We start from the raw sequence: 18540 nt of genomic DNA, 5'->3' as shown, positions 1-18540 counted from the left end.
TATATATATTATAACATATCTATCACATTTTACAAGAAATTAATACTTTTATTTAGAAAGGATGCATTACATTGATCAAAGGTGAATGTAAAGACATTTATATCTTCATAAAAGATTTATAGTTCATATAAAATCAAAGAATCCTGACAGGATTTTCTACAAAAATATTAAGCAGCACAACTGTTTTCAACAGCAGCAAATCAGCATATTAGAAAGACTTCTGAAGGATCATGTGATACTGCAGACTGGAGTAATGGCTGCTAAAAATCCAGCTTTTCCATCACAGGAATAAATTACATTTTAAAATATATTAAAACAGAAAACAGTAATTTTAAATTGTAATAATATTTCAATATTACTTTTTAACATTTTTTTATTAAATAAATAAATGTAGCCTTGGTGAGCATAAGACTTCTTTCAAAAAAAAAAAAAAAAAAAAAGACAAACCCACAACATTCTTCATGATTAGTTTGAGATATAGGGAGAATGTACACAAATTGGCCTACTATAAAATTACGACTAACCCCAAACTTTTTATTTTTATTTTTATATATTTAAACTGTTGAATTCACATTAAATTAAAATTAGGCTACTTAAATGTAAAACTATTTTATTTTTTAATTAGAACAATTAGAATAATTATGGAAACCTGTGTATCAATAATTGCCATTTCTTTCATTTATGTTTCTATAAGCACACTGGCTGTTTTAATTTACTTACAATCTTTTATCTGTAATTTTTTTGACTTACATGAAACCAGCTACAAACGTGTCAGAGAGTCCAACAGCACCTCCACCATATGCCGAGCTCGTCTCTCCTAGCCAAACCTTCTTCCCCGGAGAAACAGATTCAACAATCTGAAGGCAGTATGTTTATCAGTTAATTTCAGTCATTATCTGACATTTCTCACTGCTGAATGTGAGAAATTTGAATGCCACAAAAGACATCCTGTTTTAATATATTGTGCAGGATTACTCTGGTCCCTCGAGGACTTGTATAGCAATGATAGCCAGTAATCCTGCCATAATACAAAATTTAATGTAAAGAAAGAAAAAAACTAGGCTAATTGACTGGTCCACATTCCTGGACCGATACAGAAGTTATGCAACAAAGATCAAACACATAAAAAAACACTTACTGGAAGAGGATCTAGGTTATCATCCACTAAATGGTACGTGCCAGAACCAATTAACACTTGTCTGATGACGACATCTAAACCAAGCTCGGCAGCAAGCCCCAGTTTGTCCAGCCACCTTCAATAAACAAGACAGATAGACCTCGTTAATTTTTGTTGCGAGAGTATCAAGCACTTCAGGGTCAAGGAAATCCTCTAAAGACGTGTCTCGGCCATTCACATAATAGCTGTTAAGAAGAAAAAAGAACAACAAGTTCAATACAAAGACTCAGAAAAAGCTAATCTAATTTATTTCTGATTTTAGTGAATGGAAGTAAATCATAACTTACTGATGCCAGGTGCATGCAGTAATGGCCTTTGCTCCAGTCTCCAAAAACCTATAAAAGTTAATGTTCAACCATGTCACGCTTCTTCGTAGGGCTGTGCAAAAAATCGAATGCGATTTTCATGCGCATCTCGTCAGTAAAGCCGCTTCTCCAGCACGTGCTTTCAGATGGAGCGGCATTTACTACAAAGAGCCGTATATCACTGACAAGCTACACAAAATCGTGTTCAAAACCGCAGGCGATTCATTGCCGATTATGAACGCAATTTTGTGTAGCTTGTCAGTGAACTACGGCTCTGTGTAGTAAATGCCACTCCATCTGAAAGCACATGCTGGAGATTTACTACTAATCACAGAAGCGGCTTTACTGACGAGATGCGCATGAAAATCGCATTCAATTTTTTTGCACAGCCCTATTTCTTCGATACCCAAATGCATTAGTATTACTGATGGTGCAGACTAGATGAGTCTCTGAAAATCCATTAAATCAAGAACTATTTCCTAACACTTACCCAGTTAACAAATCTTTGCGGTGATCTCGTGGCTGACTAACATCTGGTCCATATAGTCCTGTTGAGTGGTAGACCACAGATTCCTGAAGGATTTGATGCAAATGGACAAAATCCTGACCAAGCTGGTAACCATCCACTCTGATCCCTGCTTTTTTCTCATAGCTGTTGGGTTCTAAAACAAGAGATTTAATGCTGAGGGCATCAACTTAAATAATAACAACAACAGATAATCATATAAAAATTAGTGGGTAATTCAAAACAGGAACATGTGCATATGCATGAGGAAAGATCCCAAATCCTACCATTCCCCAGCTCCCAGGACATCACATACTGCCTGGACTCACAGTACTTCAACAGCAGTTCTGCATTTGTGCTGTTCCATGTGTTTTCGCTGGTTCGGAGCAAAGCATTCAAACCGAAGATGAGGTCCAAACCAGAGCAGTTCGCAAAAGCGTATAGCAGATCGACTGCATATTCTGCAAGAAACACAAACACTTGACTTTTACGTTTTCTGATCAGTGAAAATCTGAATACATTACTGGGTTCAATAATAATGATGGCCCAGAGTTTATATACATTTAGCTACCATACAGTTGCTATAGTAGTTTATAGCTGCCATGGAGTCTTTTTGTAAAGAAGACTTTTCATTAAAAATTCAACTTTACATTTTCTGACACTTAAAAGTGTGGGGCAGCGGAATTTACATTGTTGCTAGAGAACACTGTTTTGTGGAACTGACTCCATTAGGTAATTAAATATTTAAAAGAAGTTAAATTAAACTTACCAGAGAATTTCGTCTTTTTGTATTTTCCCTCTAGTTCCTCCTGGAGTAAAGTCTTTGACTGTAGGACCCATTCTTGCTTTAACCTATTTTCCAGAAATGGAGGCAATTCAAGTCTCTCACATAATTTTCCTGTAGGAATAACAGTAGATGTGGCTGATTAAATAAATCCAATAATAATAAAATTGAAAAAACGAATTAAAACTCTCTCTCTCTCTCTATATATATATATATATATATACGTATATATGTTTGTGTGTGTTTGAGAGAGAGTGGGAGAGAGAGAAACCAAATTCAAAGTATTTGTATCAGTTTCAGTTTTGTCAAATGTGGAACATCGTTATGTGATGTAATATAGCTTCCAGTAAAAATCACCTTGAACCCAGGTGGTTAAACATCATTGCAAAAAATTGCTCAGAAATATGAAGGTATAAGTGTCCAAATAAATTTGGGGTCAACTACAATCTTTAGATACAACAAGCTATGTAGGTGCATTGTATGTTCAGTTTGTTTGTGTGAATCAGTTCACTGCTCGCTCATTAAAGTCAGATGACAACACACCACAGTCAGCTTTCTCAGCTACTGTAGAGGATGTGGTTTACTTAAGTTTTAAGTCATGTATTGATGCTAAGTGAAAGAGGTTACCTTGAACAGCGCTGCTGCTGTTGTCTCTCGCTTGAAAATATCTTCCGCGTGGGTTGAATTTCATAAAATCTTGTTTGGTACCTCCAAATCGCAGAAACGCTGGGATCAAGGCTTTGGCGAGGGTTCTTAACTTCGGTGAACTGCATAAACACCATATCACTTCTTTTAAAGTTACATCACAACTTTATTAATTTGAGGTTTAAGAAGTTACTTACTTCAGTAGGTTCATGAACTTCTCCTGGGCGAGTAAACTCGCATCTATGGCCACGGAGAGAAACCTTTCGTCCACCCGTCGGGCCACACGGAACAGATCCAGGTCGACGCGTATTGACTGAACATCATCAACAGATATCACTGTTTTGGCCCCGACACACAACGAGCCAAACAAAGCAAGAGCTACAATCGTGGAAACTGCTGTGGCCGCAGACTTCATCTGTTCAATCCGCCACTGTTGGGCTTTGCTGGCATCGCTCATCCAAAACACACAGGCGAAATATTATATATTTTTATTTTTTTTAGCACCGTCAAAGCTACTTCCTTCTTTCTTGTTAGACCAGTTCATGACAATTAAACATATCTCTCACGCTGTTGACTCCTGGGCGTGGCTTCAGGCTAATTCATTTATTTGCATGTCTTATTTGATTGGCTGGCACTCACAACAAGAGAGGCTGCGCTGGACCCCTTTTTTTATACAGCCTATGCCTGGAACTTTATCATGCTGTTTATGATTCTTTGTGGCAGACTGGTTATAAAGTCTTTATGACACAAAATAACACATGACCATGGTAATGAGTAACAGAGATGCTACTAAAAACGAGGTTACTTCCATTTTTATTTCAGCCAGACATGTAGGCACAAAATAGTTTACATAATGCCAGGTAGATTAAATAATATACATGCTATTTACATAAAATAAATAAAAATAAACAAAGATTTACAAAGATGGGATATCAGATGGCAGCATAAGCAGGTCATCCACCTCCTCCTGCAAGGCCTCTGCTTTCTCTTTTATTAACATCTGAAAATGAACATTGAGAAAGTTAACATGAATAAAAAGGTGTGTTTTTTTCTTATATGTGCATCGTAAAAGTATAGTTCACCCATAAACGGTGAAAAAAAATTATTTCGCACCCTCATGTTATTCCAAACCTGTATGACTTTCTTTCTGATGTGGAATGAAGAATTTCCTGATTGTCCTGGTCAGTCTTTTGCATGCATTAACGATATATAGTGACAAAAAGTATTCAGAATCACCAAAATCATCATAAAAGTAGCCTTGACACACTCTGAGGAAGGCTGAAGGGCGCATCAGTGTGCAGTGTTTTAGTCATTTTAAATGTTTCTATCGTAATGGCCATAATGCAAATAAAGTCTTTTTAACTTTTTTGGACTGAAAGAAGAGCATTGGATTCCTTTCTATAATAAAAGAAGCCTTCTTGAGCCATCATCATGTGAGGAAATACCTTTATGATGCTTTTATGATGATTTGATCTTTTTTGAGGCCCAACACCAACATTTGATGTTAATGCATGAAAAAAACAATCAAAGAAATTCTTCATCATTTCTGAAGTAAGAAAGTGATGCAGGTTTGGCTTGAGGGTAAATAAATTAATACAATTTTTATTTTGGATGAACTTAAAAAGAATAGCTAAGCTGAAAATATTATGTTGCTCTATAGTGCAATATTATACTTACTTTTGCTGATGCAATAATTTGATTTGCTTGTCTTTTGAAGAGGTTTTCAATAGTTTGGACCAGAATTTGTGGATCTGCGTTGGCAAGATGTGCCAGTGTCTTGTAACCAGCGTTATACAGCTGCTTAGCACGATGCTGAAGTAAAAGAGAATGAAAGAAGAAAAAATAAAATCACAGCTCTCAAGCAAATGTTCTGGTCAGAGTTATTTTAGAGAGACAAGATGAGCAGCAACAACACACACCTCCATGACTCCAGCCACCTCCATGAGTGGAATGAGCTCGGCCTGCACACAGTAAGTCAATCTACGGGTCAGCTCTGAGAGAAGAGCCTTGTAGGCCCAAAACTCCTCCAGCTCCTGAAATGGACAGACAAATCTCATAGTACTCTAATCCATTAATGGCTCTAAGATAGGAACAGATGTAGATTTGTCAGCTGATATGTCTTAAACGATGCCTGGATGTGCCCTAACCTCAGTGAAGTGCAGCACAGAGGAGCCAAATGCGGAAGCTGAGCTGAGAAGAGTCTGTACAAAGCCTCTGGTCAGCTGAAATCTATCAGACACGTCCCAAAGGTTTGTCTCCTTCAGTAGGGAGTACAGCACCAAAGCCAGATACAACCTATTCACTACCACAATGTCCACAGACTGAGATGCAGGTAAGAGAAACAGGAACAAAAATCATTGTGAAATCCAGGTCTGATGATGCTTCACTTTAAGTCACAGTAAATCATTATTTTCCACCTCAGAAACTACAGAAGGGTTAAATATAGATTTAGCATTAACACTCTGCAAATCCTTTGAGAGGATTAGGATTGAAGTAAGTAGTAAATAAGTAAGACAGACATGTTTAATTTTTTAAAACATTGTCAGCTAATGATATCTGTTTACAGCAGTTTCAGGCTCATTATACCTGGGCTGTTTAACCCCCCCAAAACGGTTGTGATTTGCTAGTATGGTATTCTGAAGTATGAGAAGAATGCCGTTTTGCCAACCTTCCTCACGCTCTGTCCCGCTGCCTTTCTAGCCACAAAACTTTCAGGCACTCCGACCGCAGTGGCCATCTTCTGTTCAGCAGCTGACAAATTCGTAAACTGGTACAATGAAACATTTGTATTAAGTATACACAACTGAAACTAAAGAGGAGTACATTAATGACATTAATACAAATATAAAGGTGGTGATATTCTGTACTATTCCAAGTTTGGAGTAAGTAACTTTGTCATAAATTATATAATAAAATGTATTAAACTGTTCTTTAAACTCTAATAATATTTCACAATTGTTTTACTGTATTTTTTATCAAATAAATGCAGCCTTGATGAACATAAGAGGATTCAAAAACATTTAAAAAATCTTACTGAGCGAGAAATTTTAAATGGTAGTGTGTCACTAAAACAGGTTTAACCTAACAAAATCATCCCACCTGCCTGAAGTAGATCATCCAATCTGGTTTGCATTGATTCACCATGTCATATGGAGTAACCAGATACACTAAGTGAAGAAAACTATTGAGGAGTAAACCCTCCAGCCCTTTCGATAAGTCTCGGTAGAGCAGATCACAGTAGCTTAGGTCTATTGAACCTGAAACAACAAGTAACATTTTAAATGGAAACATTAAAAAAGGAGGCTCTGAAAAACCAATAAAAAGAGAAGTTAGAAATGTTTCCTCTGCTAATGTATCATTTTTAAACTGGGTCGTATTGCCACCATGTGGTAAATGAGTAAATATCTAGAATCATTTCTTACTCATCAAAACATGACATTATTCCAATCCTCATGCCATGCTTAGTTTTACCTTTGAATGTTGCTCTCCCAAGCCTGGTGATTTGGAGAATGCTTTGATTATTTACATCAGCAGAGACTTCGATGAGGCTCTTCTGCTTCAGAGTATCTATAGACTCCACTGTAAGGTCCCACAGACTCCTCTCTGGACTGACCTGAGCCTCCTGCACACTAAGCAGTGTGCCTTTCATGAAATCCCTCACTTGTTCTACAGTTGTAGTTATCTGAAATGAAAGGAAACACATTAGTGTTTGCACTTCTAAAGTAGACATAATTTCTCAATTATCACTACATCAAAACATTTCACAAACCTTCAGCCCAATGAATGACAGGACGAGACTGAAGAGGCCCCTCCCTCCATCATGTAGAAGGTTACTGTAACACTTCTCCATTGGTGCAGACAGCAGTTCTTTACCATGTTTATATCTTTGTCCTGCAGGATCAGGATACTCTCACCCATGGCATCAATACCTGCTCGTCCTGCTCTGCCTACCATCTGTTTGTACTGACTTCTCTTTAAAAACTCTGTAGCTACATATGGGGACCGCAGAATGACCCTGAGAAGTAGCACATGCATATGATTAAGAAACACACATCAATAGAGGGTATGCACGTGGCGTCACCGTCAGCTGGAGTGACTGTGGCTCCGCCCACTGAGTGGCAAAAAGACTGAATGGCAGCATTGGTTTTCAGCATGAATGCTGCGACAGAACACACAAAACACATCTAAAACAGGAAAGAGCTTTGCGATTGACTGTACAAAGAGATATGACAAGAAATCTGAGGAATATTTTTACAGACTGCCGAAAGCTACAGAAAAGAGAAGCAGGGATCCCTGCAATTCAAAGAAACAAATGGAATCCAGGCAGCGAAACGCGGATTTGCAGTTAACATTTTATGTTAATATGTTGAATTTTGTGGTAATATCATACCCTATATATTGTATTGTTAATATATCATATTGACAACTTATTTACCATCTTATATTCTGCATAACTGGATGTTTTTAAATAAACACTGACAAAAACTATATAAGTTTTTGGCCTGGACGATATGACAATATATATATAACATTGATATAAGTGATCACACGGATTTAGACCAACCTATTTTGTATTTCAAAATGCATTCACAGGCAAATTTGCTTTATGTATTTCGCCGGCGTCAAAATCAGGCACATATAAATGTCAGCAAACACGATTCCTGGCTGCATGTCAATATCTATGGACCACTGGATCTTTGGTAAGTTGTAAGGAACACTATATCGAGTCCAACAACCTTTAGTTTTAACTGATTATCATCTGTTTTACTCGCGTTTTCGCAGCTTCCCTATTAAATCCAGTCATGCAGCAGGCTCTTTTGCCACTCAGTTTGGCTGAGGGGGCGTGTTCCGGTGGGAAAATGACGTCAATGCATACGCTCTAGATCTACAGATTTAAGGCTTTCAGATGCATAGGCCTACACGAACCTGCGTGCAGGAAGGTTGATGCCAGCAGCGAGAGTAGAGGTGCAGGTGAGAAGGCAGAGTACCCCTGAGGAATAAGCCTCTTCCACCAGTTTCCTCTCATCACTGGTCAGGCCGCTGTGGTGGTAGGCCAGGCCAAAGGGCACAGTCTTCTTCAGCACAGGACACAAGGATCCATTCCCACTGCTCTTCAGTTCACCAAGAAGAGTGGCTTTCTCTGCCTCCTTGTGTTTCAAAAACACCCTGAAAAAAATGTTTCCTTTCATAAATCAATGACACACACACACACAAAAAATCTATAATGACTTCAAAGGGATAGTCCACCCAAAATGAAAACTCTGAAAAGTAATTTTGAAGAATGTTGGTAACCAAACAGTTTTAGCTCCCATTGTCAACCATAGTACAGTATTTTTTTTGACCATAGAATGAAGTCAATGGGACCCAAAACTGTTTGGTTACCAACATTCTTGACAATGTCTTCTTTTGTGTTCTGCAGAAGAAAGAAATGCACACAGGTTTGGAATGACACGAGGGTAAGTAAATAATGGTTTCACTTTTGGGTGGATTATCCTTTTAAGGACTCTAAAGCTCTACTCACTTATTTAAATACTTGCAGATCATTCCAGCTAGATTCTCGCAGTTCTTCTTGGTGGCACAGAAAATGAGGCAGGACTGCTGAGGGATGACTTCAGTAGCCAGAGCTATGATGTGGTCAGGGTCCATTTTCTGCATTCCACTGGAGTACTGAGAAAGTCCATTGCACAAAGGTTCAATGAGCTTAGCAGATCGATATCTTATTGAGTTAAAAAAACAAAAACTTAAATGTGTGGAGCTTTGGCCACAAATGATCATCAATACCTTAAAATCCAGGAGTCGTGAGAAACTGAAGCATGTCTCTTCCCTTGGGTCGACTTCATATATGCTGTCCTTTATTTTTACATACTCTTTCAGCTCAACCTACAGAATCAGCAGTTATTTATTTGAATTGAGTTGATCAAATTTAAAGCCATATTAAATCACAGTAACAGTCTTACAGGTCTGAAGTCGTTGGTGTAGTTTTCAGCATTCAGAAAGGTCTGAAGATCTCCCACGTTGCCTAGCGTTGCACTCATACCAATAATTTGGGTGGATTCTGTGGAGAAATGACAATGCAGTTATCAGAATCTGTAATGAGTGACCATCACACAGATAAAGTACAGCATGTGTGAGTTTTCCGATACTCACTGCTCATGTACAGAATCTTTGACAAAGTCATTTCAAGAATTGCCCCCCTGCTTCCATCACCAAGCATATGGAGCTGAAAAACAAATTAATTTGAAAAGCTTATACACACTACTGTTCAAAAGTTTGGGGGTCATACTTTTTTTTAAAGAAATTAATGTTTCGATTCAGCAAGGATGCATTTAATTCATCAAAAATGGCAGTTAAGACTTTTACATTGTTACAGAAAATGTATTTCAAATAAATGGTGCTGAATCCTAAAAAAAAATAAAAATTTTAAGCTGCTGTTTTTTAAGCACCAAATCAGCATATTAGAATGATTTCTGATGGATCATGTGATACTGAAGACTGGAGTAATGGCTGCTGAAAATTCTGCTTTACTATCACAGAAATAGATTCATAACTACATTTTTAAATATATTAAAACAGATAATTATTTTAATTTGTAATAATATTTTACAAAATTACTGTTTTTACTGTATGTAAATAAATCTTACCGACCCCAGACTTTTCTGTAGTGTATCAAAACAAAAACAAAACATAACAAAAAATATACTTTAATAATAATAATAGTTTGTGATGCATACCTCATCCACAACAACCAGACCAATATTGTCTAGACGGTCATTTTCAATCAGTGAATTGACAAGACTGTGTCCCTTCTCAATAGTTGTGACGTACAGAGAGTTTTTATTTCTTCTCTTAACCGGAGGAAACCTCCCTTTACTGCCAGCATACTCCTCGACCATGAAGTCCAACTCAATTCCAAAGCTAGATAACCCTCGAACCTAAAGGCAAATCAATGCATACAAGTGTATCAACAACACAGTACTAATGATCTAAAATGGCTTGATTTACAATTGTCCCACTGTTTAGATGATACATAAATCATGCATAAATGTGTAAATGTATACCTTTTCCTGAACCAAGGATATGTACGGCAAAATAAGCAGTGCATCTTTCTTTCTACACAAGAGCTCTTTAAATATGAGAATCTCTGCCACTAGAGTCTTTCCTCCACTTGTTGGTAAAGAATAAATGAGATTTCTCCTTTGTTGCACCGAATCCAGGCTCAAACACGTCTTCTGCCACTCTGAAATCAAAAGAGAATAGAAAAAAAAAACCAAGAGGATTAAAACACTGATTTACCAGATGCCAATAAGGACAAAACTGGAATGGAAAGGATGTGAAATACTTACCATACAAGTCCTGGATTCCCTTTAATCTCAAAATAAGGACTTTAACTTTGGATGGGAGACCAAAAAAAGGGCCCAGGTCCTGCTCAGCTGATATGGACTCCATGGCCTGCATGGCAAAACTCATTTCTTCAGTCATCACAGCCTCCTTTTGTTGTACTGTCTTGGAGACAGTACTAGATGTTGCTGCATTGTCTATCAGTACTTTCTTAAGATGATCTTTCATGCTTCTTCTGGCCTTTGGGGGTGGCTTGTTGACATTGAGATCTGCATGATTGACAGCTGGCCTGGGATTCATCAAATCAGGAGTAGAGGTGTTATGTGCACCCCTGGAAGGGCTTTTGTGTGGAGTCATGACAGCTTTTTGAAATTCAAGTTGAGAGCTCGGCAAAGCTGTAGGTGGTGAATCTCTGAAATCCTCAGCTAAGACTGAGTCTGAAAGATCATCCTCACAGGCATTTGGAGTCTGCTGGTCGTGACACTGCCTCATCTGGAGCTCCACATCTTCAAGCTTAGCCAGAAAGGAGCTGTCACCCACAATGCTGTCATAACCCTCAAATAAGTCCTCGTTGTCACTGCAGCACTGGATAAGAAAAGAAACACTATTGTCATGCTTGAAATCAACGTACATCTTTCAATGAAAGTAAGAGAAGGGTCTGCTTACCAGCTCTGTGCCGTTATTCTCACTCATGTCTTGAGTGTGTGTGTGTCCTTCGACAGTAGAGCATGTTTCTGATGTGAAACTTGACCGCTTCTTGGCTGGAGTGATGCGACTTCTCATGCTATCCCTTGATCTCTTTCTTGAGGACGAAGTGTTGCGCTTTACCACAATCTCGTGCATGTGGTTGTCAGTATACATTACTAGTGTAAAGCTACTGGAAACTGATATTACAGCACTGCGTGATAATACTTACGTACTGTAGGGTCAGTAACTGACAACAACCACAACAAAGAGGCGAAGCTGTTTATTCATCCATAGTCAAGTCTGTATGACAGTTAAGTAACTGACCTTAGTCACTACATCAAAACCACAACAAAACAACTAAATATCTATTATTACACAAAATAACATTTGAACAGTGAGCGGCGACACACTAGCCAATGTTTACCAAAACCGAGGACTTTCGAAAAGATGAGTGATGGAGGAGTTAACCAATAGGGGTTCGCCTTTGAACCACGTGACTGTTAAATAGTCAAGACGAGAAAAGGCAGAACAAAAGTCCCTTCAATCCTTCAGAAAATGCAAAAAATTACTAAAAACCATAAAACTTCAAAATCCTTTTATATAAATGTCATATTTTATTTTATTTTATTTATCATTGATTCTTTATTATTGAAACGACTTTTCAAAGACATGCAAAATGATCAATACACTTGCAAAACTACAAAAGCTTTTTACACAATTGTTCTATTATTTTATTTATATTTTTATTATTTACAATTGATTCTTCATCAGTGAAATTTTCTGTTAATTAGTCCTATATAATATCAATATCTAAAACTTTCAAAGTTTTGTCCAAAGTTTTTTCACACTTTCAAAATGTATTTACACATTCTCCTTCCAAAAAAGAGTGAGAAAACTGATTGCAAGTCTTTCAAGAATCCAGAATGATCCATAGACTGCCATACACAAAAATCTACAAAATCACGAAAGCTTTTTATACAAATTTTCCATTGTTTTATTATTTCATTTTATCATTGATTCTTCAACTGGGAAATATTATATCAATTATTATATACCAATAGCTAAAACATTAAATATATCAATAACTAAAAACTTTTTTCAGACTTCCTCTTTCCAATATTTCGCTGATTGTGAGTAAAAAAAAAATACTAACGTTAAAGCTTTTTATACTAACTTTCTATTGTTTGTTTTATTTTATTTACCTTTGCACCTTTATAATTTCTTTTGTATGTAAAGGCCATTTATTTTAAGGATATCCATTTTGAAGTGAAGTTCGCTTGCTCCGATCTTGTAGGTGGCGGTAGATTGGAACAAACGTAACCATAACCGCGCTAAACGACTCCGCGGAAGAAGCAGGCAGAAATGGTGGCCTCCTCCTGAACACATCGAGGAATGTTTGCCCTTTCTTTTAGTCGCCTGTTATTACAGGCTATTCCCAAGCAACCGGTCACACCTAGGGCTACAGGTATCTCTGCTACATTATTTTCTCAATTTTTTTTTAATTCACAATGTTTTTCAGGACTACTAACTAGTACATTTTCGTAAGCACGCTTATGAGAAGCACACAGCTTCTTTATCAATAATAGACATTTAATAATTATTTGATTTAACTCGATGTTACAGGGAAATATAAGATGATGTCCTGATCTGTTCAACGTATTTTTTTAAAGAATGATAGCTTGTTAGTCATGAAATGTTGTAAGCCTATTTAATCTCTTCCAGCACAATGCATCAGAAGTCTGACAACATCTCAGCAAGAATCTCTAAAGAAAGATATGGTACGTTTTTTGTTTGTTTTTTTACATGCGTTTCTGCTTGACACTTTAATTGTTGAAGTTCTCTGAAACTATTTGAATACTTATTTGCACTAATATTACAACATTGTCTTATTCAGCCTATTAAAATGGAAAACCCATACAAGTCCCCTCCGAAAACTTGCATCCTGTGCAATGTAACTGTAGACTTCAAAAACGTTCAGGTTGGTAAAATGTATATGAGTTATATTTTTATTGGCAAAATAATCAAAAAGCAATCCTTTTTCTCCAGCTGTTGTCCCAGTTTATTTCACCACACACAGGCAGAATATACGGAAGACACATAACAGGTGAGTGGACTGGGTTTAAATGTTCACATTAATATTTATATAAATGTGATTTAGTAATTTGGGACACCATAACTCTTGCTCACAGGCTTGTGTGGTCGGAAGCAGAAAGAGGTATCGAAGGCAATAAAGAAAGCTCGTTCAATGGGTAAAGAATTTATGGCTTTAATTTGTTGATTTTATTTTTTATGAATTAAATATTTATGTGCTTTCAGTAAAGTTTCCATGGTTATACAGTAAAACCAGAGTATTTGACTAACAAAGGTCTTTGCAATGTCCACAGGTTTTATGTCAGTCACTCTGAAGGATCCACAGTTTATTAAAGACCCTGATATTTGTGGTATCAAACATTTTGAATAGGTTCTGTATAAAGACCGACACTGCAGACCATCCTTTTGTTTCTGTAAATCTGTGGTTTGTAAAATGGTGAAAAATAAACAATGGAACATAATTATAATAACCTGATGAACCAGAAAATGAATAAAACTCATTTAAATAAAAACACCACATATGTGAATTCAGTATTTAATTTAAGGAATTTATAAACATTTACAATTAAAGTTTAAAAAAAATTATATTAAACAATAAACAACATGGAACGCATATTAAGATAAAGGCAACCTCCAGGTACAAAATGTGTAATGCTTTCCAGTCGTGGCTAGATTGCTGTACCAATAAAACCAGGCTCAGTTTCATTCTTTAAAAGGTAGGAGAGATACGTCTGTTCTGTCCGTTCATCTCAATCTCTGTATCTGACCCGCTGTCAGAGGCCGACTCGCTGGTGTCATTAGTTTTCCTCTTCCTTTTAAGTCTTTGAGAATAACCAGCGACAAGGCATTTTTTCCTGAGTCGGGGGGCTGTGTCCTTCTTCCTGGTGTGTTGATTCTCCAGAATCAGAGGCAGCTTGGTGGGAATATCGACGTTATGGTCAGTATTACAGCACAGTTCCAATACAGGGAGACCCTGAACAGTGAGGGTTTGTGTCCGTAATGAAGGCGCATCGGGGAAGAGCGTTCTGAGAGCGGAGCACAGAAGTACATTCTCTTTGGGTTCATCTGGAGAGGCATGTTTTTGGGCTGGAATACAAAGTTATTCAGTTATCCATAGGGTTACTACTGTGACGTTACAACAAGTTCTGTTTTTAGTTTTAGTTAAAGATTAAAAAAACCTGATCTGTGGTTTGTACAAAATTGTATAAAAAAACAACTATAATATTCTGATGAACCAAAAATGTATGTAATATTATACTAATACGATGAGAACGGGAATATAATTTATCAACTAAATACAAAATAAGGGTTACTACTGCTACCTTACAGCAATTTGTATGCAAGCACACACTACAAGACTGACGCCCTTTTGTTTGAAATCTGCAGACAAGTCTCAGTTCGTAGTGTGTAATTGACCTTGGAGGCACCCATATAAAGAGCACTTGACATAATAGATCTTACTTTCATTTTTCTCTGAGTGTTCCTTGATTGCCTCCTTGAGCTGTTTGAGGTCTTCTTGAAGCTTCTCTACTGCTCTTTCACTCTTCTCCACTTCCTTACACACTTTCTGTATAACAGAAGACGCATATGAATTGTCCATATGATTTGCATATACTCATTTCACACCGGATAAAATTGTGCAACTAATAAGAAATGTAGTTACTAACCTGCATTTCTCCTAATAGGGCATCGTTCATGCTGCTGATATTTCGGACCTCTTTTAAATCATCCCCTGAGCAGAAGAATTGTGTCCTGAGAGACAAGGAAAAAATTATTTATCACTTCTAAAGAAAAAGCTAGATTCGCATATTTTGTGGGGAAAATACTATGCAGTTGTTTCCTAAACTGCAGTACTATGTGGTTTCAAGGATAGCTGTTAATAATGTCATGATCCTCCAGACCTCTTTGAAAGTCCGATCTCTAGATTTGGCTCTGACCCCTCCTTAACTGCAAGTCTATGGGATGTTTTTGCATTTTTACCATCTACCAGGCAAAAAAAAGTTTGCCTTGGCAAGCAAAACCAAAAAGACTTGAAAGATAATTGTTCACCCAAAAATGAACATTTATACTCACCCTTAGGCCATCCAAGACGTATGAGTTTTTTCTTCATCAGAACAGATTTGGAAAAATGCAAAACCAAAAAGACTTGAAAGATAATTGTTCACCCAAAAATGAAAATTTATACTCACCCTTAGGCCATCCAAGACGTATGAGTTTTTTCTTCATCAGAACAGATTTGGAAAAATTTAGAATTACATAATTTGCTTACCAACAGATCCTTTGCAGTGAATGGGTGCCGTCAGAATGAGAGTTTAAACTGCTGATGAAAACATCACAATAAACCACAAGTAATCCACACCACTCCAGTCCGTTAGTTAATATGTTGTAAAGTAAAAAACTGTATTTGTAAGAAACAAATCCGCCATTAAGATGTTTTAGCTTCCGGCTAAAATCATCTATTCATAATATTGCTTTCACTAGAGAAAAAAAAAAAATCTAGTCTGAATCAGGAGAGAAATATGCACAGATCAAGCAACATTTACATGTGAAAACAGTTCTAAACAAACATGTCTGTGTATTTTGATGTGAGAGACAACAGGGTATGGGCTTTTTTTTTTTTACTAGAGAAAGCGTTATTATGAATTTTAGGCCCAGTTTCACAGACGGGGCTTAGCTTAAGCCAGGACTAGGCCATAGTTCAATTAGGATTTTAAAGTAATTTTTATAAACATGCCTTAGAAAAAACATCTTGAGACAAAACAAAGGCACTGACATATTTCAAGATCAATCAGTGCAAGTTTATTTCAGTTGAAAAAGCTCAGACTTACACTTTAGTCGGGGACTAGGCTTAAGCCTTGTCTGTGAAACCGGGGGATAGACTCATATTTTGTCTAGAAGTGGAACCAGTTAAAAACACCTAACTGAAGGAACTGTACAGCGAAAAGCTGCATGTTTGTAACAAACAAGATGTTTATTGACAGACTGGGGTTGTGTGGAATGTGCGGCACCCATTGACTGCAGAGGATCCATTGGTGAGCAAGTGACGTAATGCTAAATTTCTCCAAATCTGTTCCAATGAAGAAACTAGTTCATCTACATGATAAGCAAATACATTTACATTTCCAGCAAATATTCATTTTTGATTGAACTAGTCCTTTAACTGCAAATAACATTCTGAATGTACCTGTGCTGATTAACAGCTTCACTCTGTCCTAAAGATGGACATGTGCCTGACACTCTCCAGTAGTCCTGTTGTTCAAGGTTTCCCAGGTTGCTCACAAAGATGGGGATGTTGATGTACTGGCTGCATGGAGAAAATAAATAGTTTCCTAAGTTTCAAAAAGTCTACTGAATGTTTGTGTGCCAGAGTTGAGTGTAAAATCCTCAGATCTCACCTGCTGTGCCATATGAAAGCTGAGAACTCAAGTCGATGGGTGGAGCCTGATGCTGTTGCCTGAGATGGTGTGAGCAGCATGAAAACAAGTTCCTGATTGGACAAAATCTTTCTCATATTCTGATGAACTACTTGTTCCATGAAAGTCATTTGCTGTCTGGTGTTTCTTCGTTGTCTGTACCAACCAATCACATTCTCCTTGACACAAGTAAATGTGTAATAAGAAAAACACAATTTGTTAATGCAAATCACATTTTGGATATATTCAGCGGTAGAAAATGAGCAAATGTTTTAAAATGTAGGAAATACCTCTTGGTAATCAGACAGAATTTGTCTTATTTTCTCCTCACTGACATCACCAACATTACTGTAGAAGCTTTCAAGAGGATTGAGGCATTGGTAAATCAAATTTCAATGTTTTTAAAAACTCTATCAGTGGTTTTCAGTTGGTGAGTTGTGGTCCAAAAATGGGCCACTCTGGGAAAAATATAATACATAAAAAGTGCTAAATGTGACTAGTAAAACACTGTATAATGTGTTTGTTTGTTTTTTTGGCACAATATTTGATTTTCAGTACATATTTTATCGTTTTTTTAATATGATAAACAATTTTGTACCATATTGGGTCACCACTTGATGTCCAAATGTAAAATCCAGGCCATAAAGCGAAACCAGTTGAGAACCACTGCTTACTATAAAAAGAGATTTATGGAAAAACAATACTGAGCAATTGACTTACCTATGGAGTTTATGACAAGGGACGTGTTTCTGAATATCTGAAAAAGAGAAAACGTCATGACGCTAGTGTTTTTGGGTTTCGTGTTGTAGCTATTATATGAAAATATTAAATAATTAGAGTCAATTTACTTATTGTGTGCTCAAACTGTATGTGATCAATTTGTGAGTCGGTGATCCTGCAGTTCTCCTCTCCTACACTCTCTCCAAGAATAAGACCTTCCTTTAAACATAGTACAAATATAAACAGAAGTTATGGGACTGAGGAAATGCTTAGCAGACATCTTTGACTTCTTACTTTGCTATTTAATTCACAACCAAGGATCATACGGTCACACTGGGATCGTTTGCCACTTACCACATCCGCATCACTGTTCAAATGATGAAACATCAGTGAACTCAACGCGAAACCCGATATACGAACAGTTGTGTTGAATTCCTCCATGCTTTTGGACTAAACCGTGTGTTAACTACCGCAACCTCATAGTTATAAGTTAGCAGGCTACATGTATAAACTTTCTGCGCTCGTAGGTTTCGTTTAGTTATTCTCTGCATAAAAGACGGCAGTTTACAGCTAAACACTAACGTATGCTGCCACCATGTGGTGCGGAGTAAAGTACATTAGAAACCAGCATTTTCATTAGTTTTTGTGAAACTACTTGTGGTTTTAAACATACAGTCTATGGTTTTAAAGCATATTTGTGTTTTGAGGGGAATTTTGGACAAACATTGCATCGCTGGGATTTCATGCTTGCAAAATTTCGCACTGTCATAGGCTACTTCCCAGTAAGCAAGAAGGATGATTTGGAGAAATACTTTAATTATATTAAATCATTGTAATTAATATTTAAAAAAAAAAACAATATATATGTTTTATGT

At 36.9% G+C, this 18540-nt stretch overlaps 4 protein-coding genes across 4 annotated transcripts in view; 1 reads left to right on the top strand and 3 right to left on the bottom strand.

The window, feature by feature from the left end:
• hpse (heparanase) overlaps nt 1–4021 on the bottom strand; it is a 5335-nt gene extending 1314 nt beyond the window's left edge. The window contains exons 1-8 of the mRNA XM_016477249.1: nt 3614–4021; nt 3399–3538; nt 2757–2885; nt 2275–2448; nt 1973–2144; nt 1465–1512; nt 1254–1362; nt 751–857 (exon numbers count right to left, since the gene is read on the bottom strand). Coding sequence (XP_016332735.1) covers nt 751–857; nt 1254–1362; nt 1465–1512; nt 1973–2144; nt 2275–2448; nt 2757–2885; nt 3399–3538; nt 3614–3873 — 1139 coding nt within the window. The 5' untranslated portion in view covers nt 3874–4021. The remainder of the gene's footprint in view (nt 1–750; nt 858–1253; nt 1363–1464; nt 1513–1972; nt 2145–2274; nt 2449–2756; nt 2886–3398; nt 3539–3613) is intronic.
• Nucleotides 4022–4218: 197 nt separating this feature from the next.
• LOC107681193 (helicase POLQ-like) lies at nt 4219–11875 on the bottom strand. Its single transcript, XM_016477405.1, is given in 18 exon segments — nt 4219–4416; nt 5094–5228; nt 5336–5449; nt 5564–5737; nt 6085–6183; nt 6516–6673; nt 6888–7098; nt 7186–7292; nt 7295–7431; nt 8343–8582; nt 8938–9083; nt 9198–9296; nt 9374–9471; nt 9564–9636; nt 10148–10348; nt 10475–10653; nt 10760–11339; nt 11421–11875. Coding segments are annotated over 18 exon segments (3030 nt in total). The 5' UTR covers nt 11616–11875; the 3' UTR covers nt 4219–4332.
• An 821-nt stretch (nt 11876–12696) lies between these two features.
• On the top strand, nt 12697–14049 carry LOC107681179 (28S ribosomal protein S18c, mitochondrial-like). Its single transcript, XM_016477384.1, has 6 exons — nt 12697–12906; nt 13164–13219; nt 13336–13419; nt 13488–13545; nt 13631–13690; nt 13826–14049. The coding sequence occupies exons 1-6, from the start codon at nt 12834–12836 to the stop codon at nt 13900–13902; spliced, it is 408 nt and encodes a 135-aa protein (XP_016332870.1). The 5' UTR covers nt 12697–12833; the 3' UTR covers nt 13903–14049.
• Nucleotides 14050–14120: 71 nt separating this feature from the next.
• On the bottom strand, nt 14121–18232 carry LOC107681177 (BRCA1-A complex subunit Abraxas-like). Its single transcript, XM_016477383.1, has 9 exons — nt 18020–18232; nt 17794–17884; nt 17666–17702; nt 17236–17302; nt 16928–17124; nt 16717–16836; nt 15200–15284; nt 14994–15099; nt 14121–14618 (listed from the first exon to the last, which is right to left on the bottom strand). The coding sequence occupies exons 1-9, from the start codon at nt 18104–18106 to the stop codon at nt 14242–14244; spliced, it is 1167 nt and encodes a 388-aa protein (XP_016332869.1). The 5' UTR covers nt 18107–18232; the 3' UTR covers nt 14121–14241.
• Nucleotides 18233–18540: the final 308 nt, after the last annotated feature.

This window comes from Sinocyclocheilus anshuiensis, unplaced genomic scaffold (assembly GCF_001515605.1).
Source record: "Sinocyclocheilus anshuiensis isolate Anshui unplaced genomic scaffold, SAMN03320099.WGS_v1.1 scaffold412, whole genome shotgun sequence".
NCBI lineage: Eukaryota > Metazoa > Chordata > Actinopteri > Cypriniformes > Cyprinidae > Sinocyclocheilus > Sinocyclocheilus anshuiensis.
Note: the sequence above shows the minus strand (reverse complement) of the source record. Positions and strands in the feature narration are given on the sequence as shown.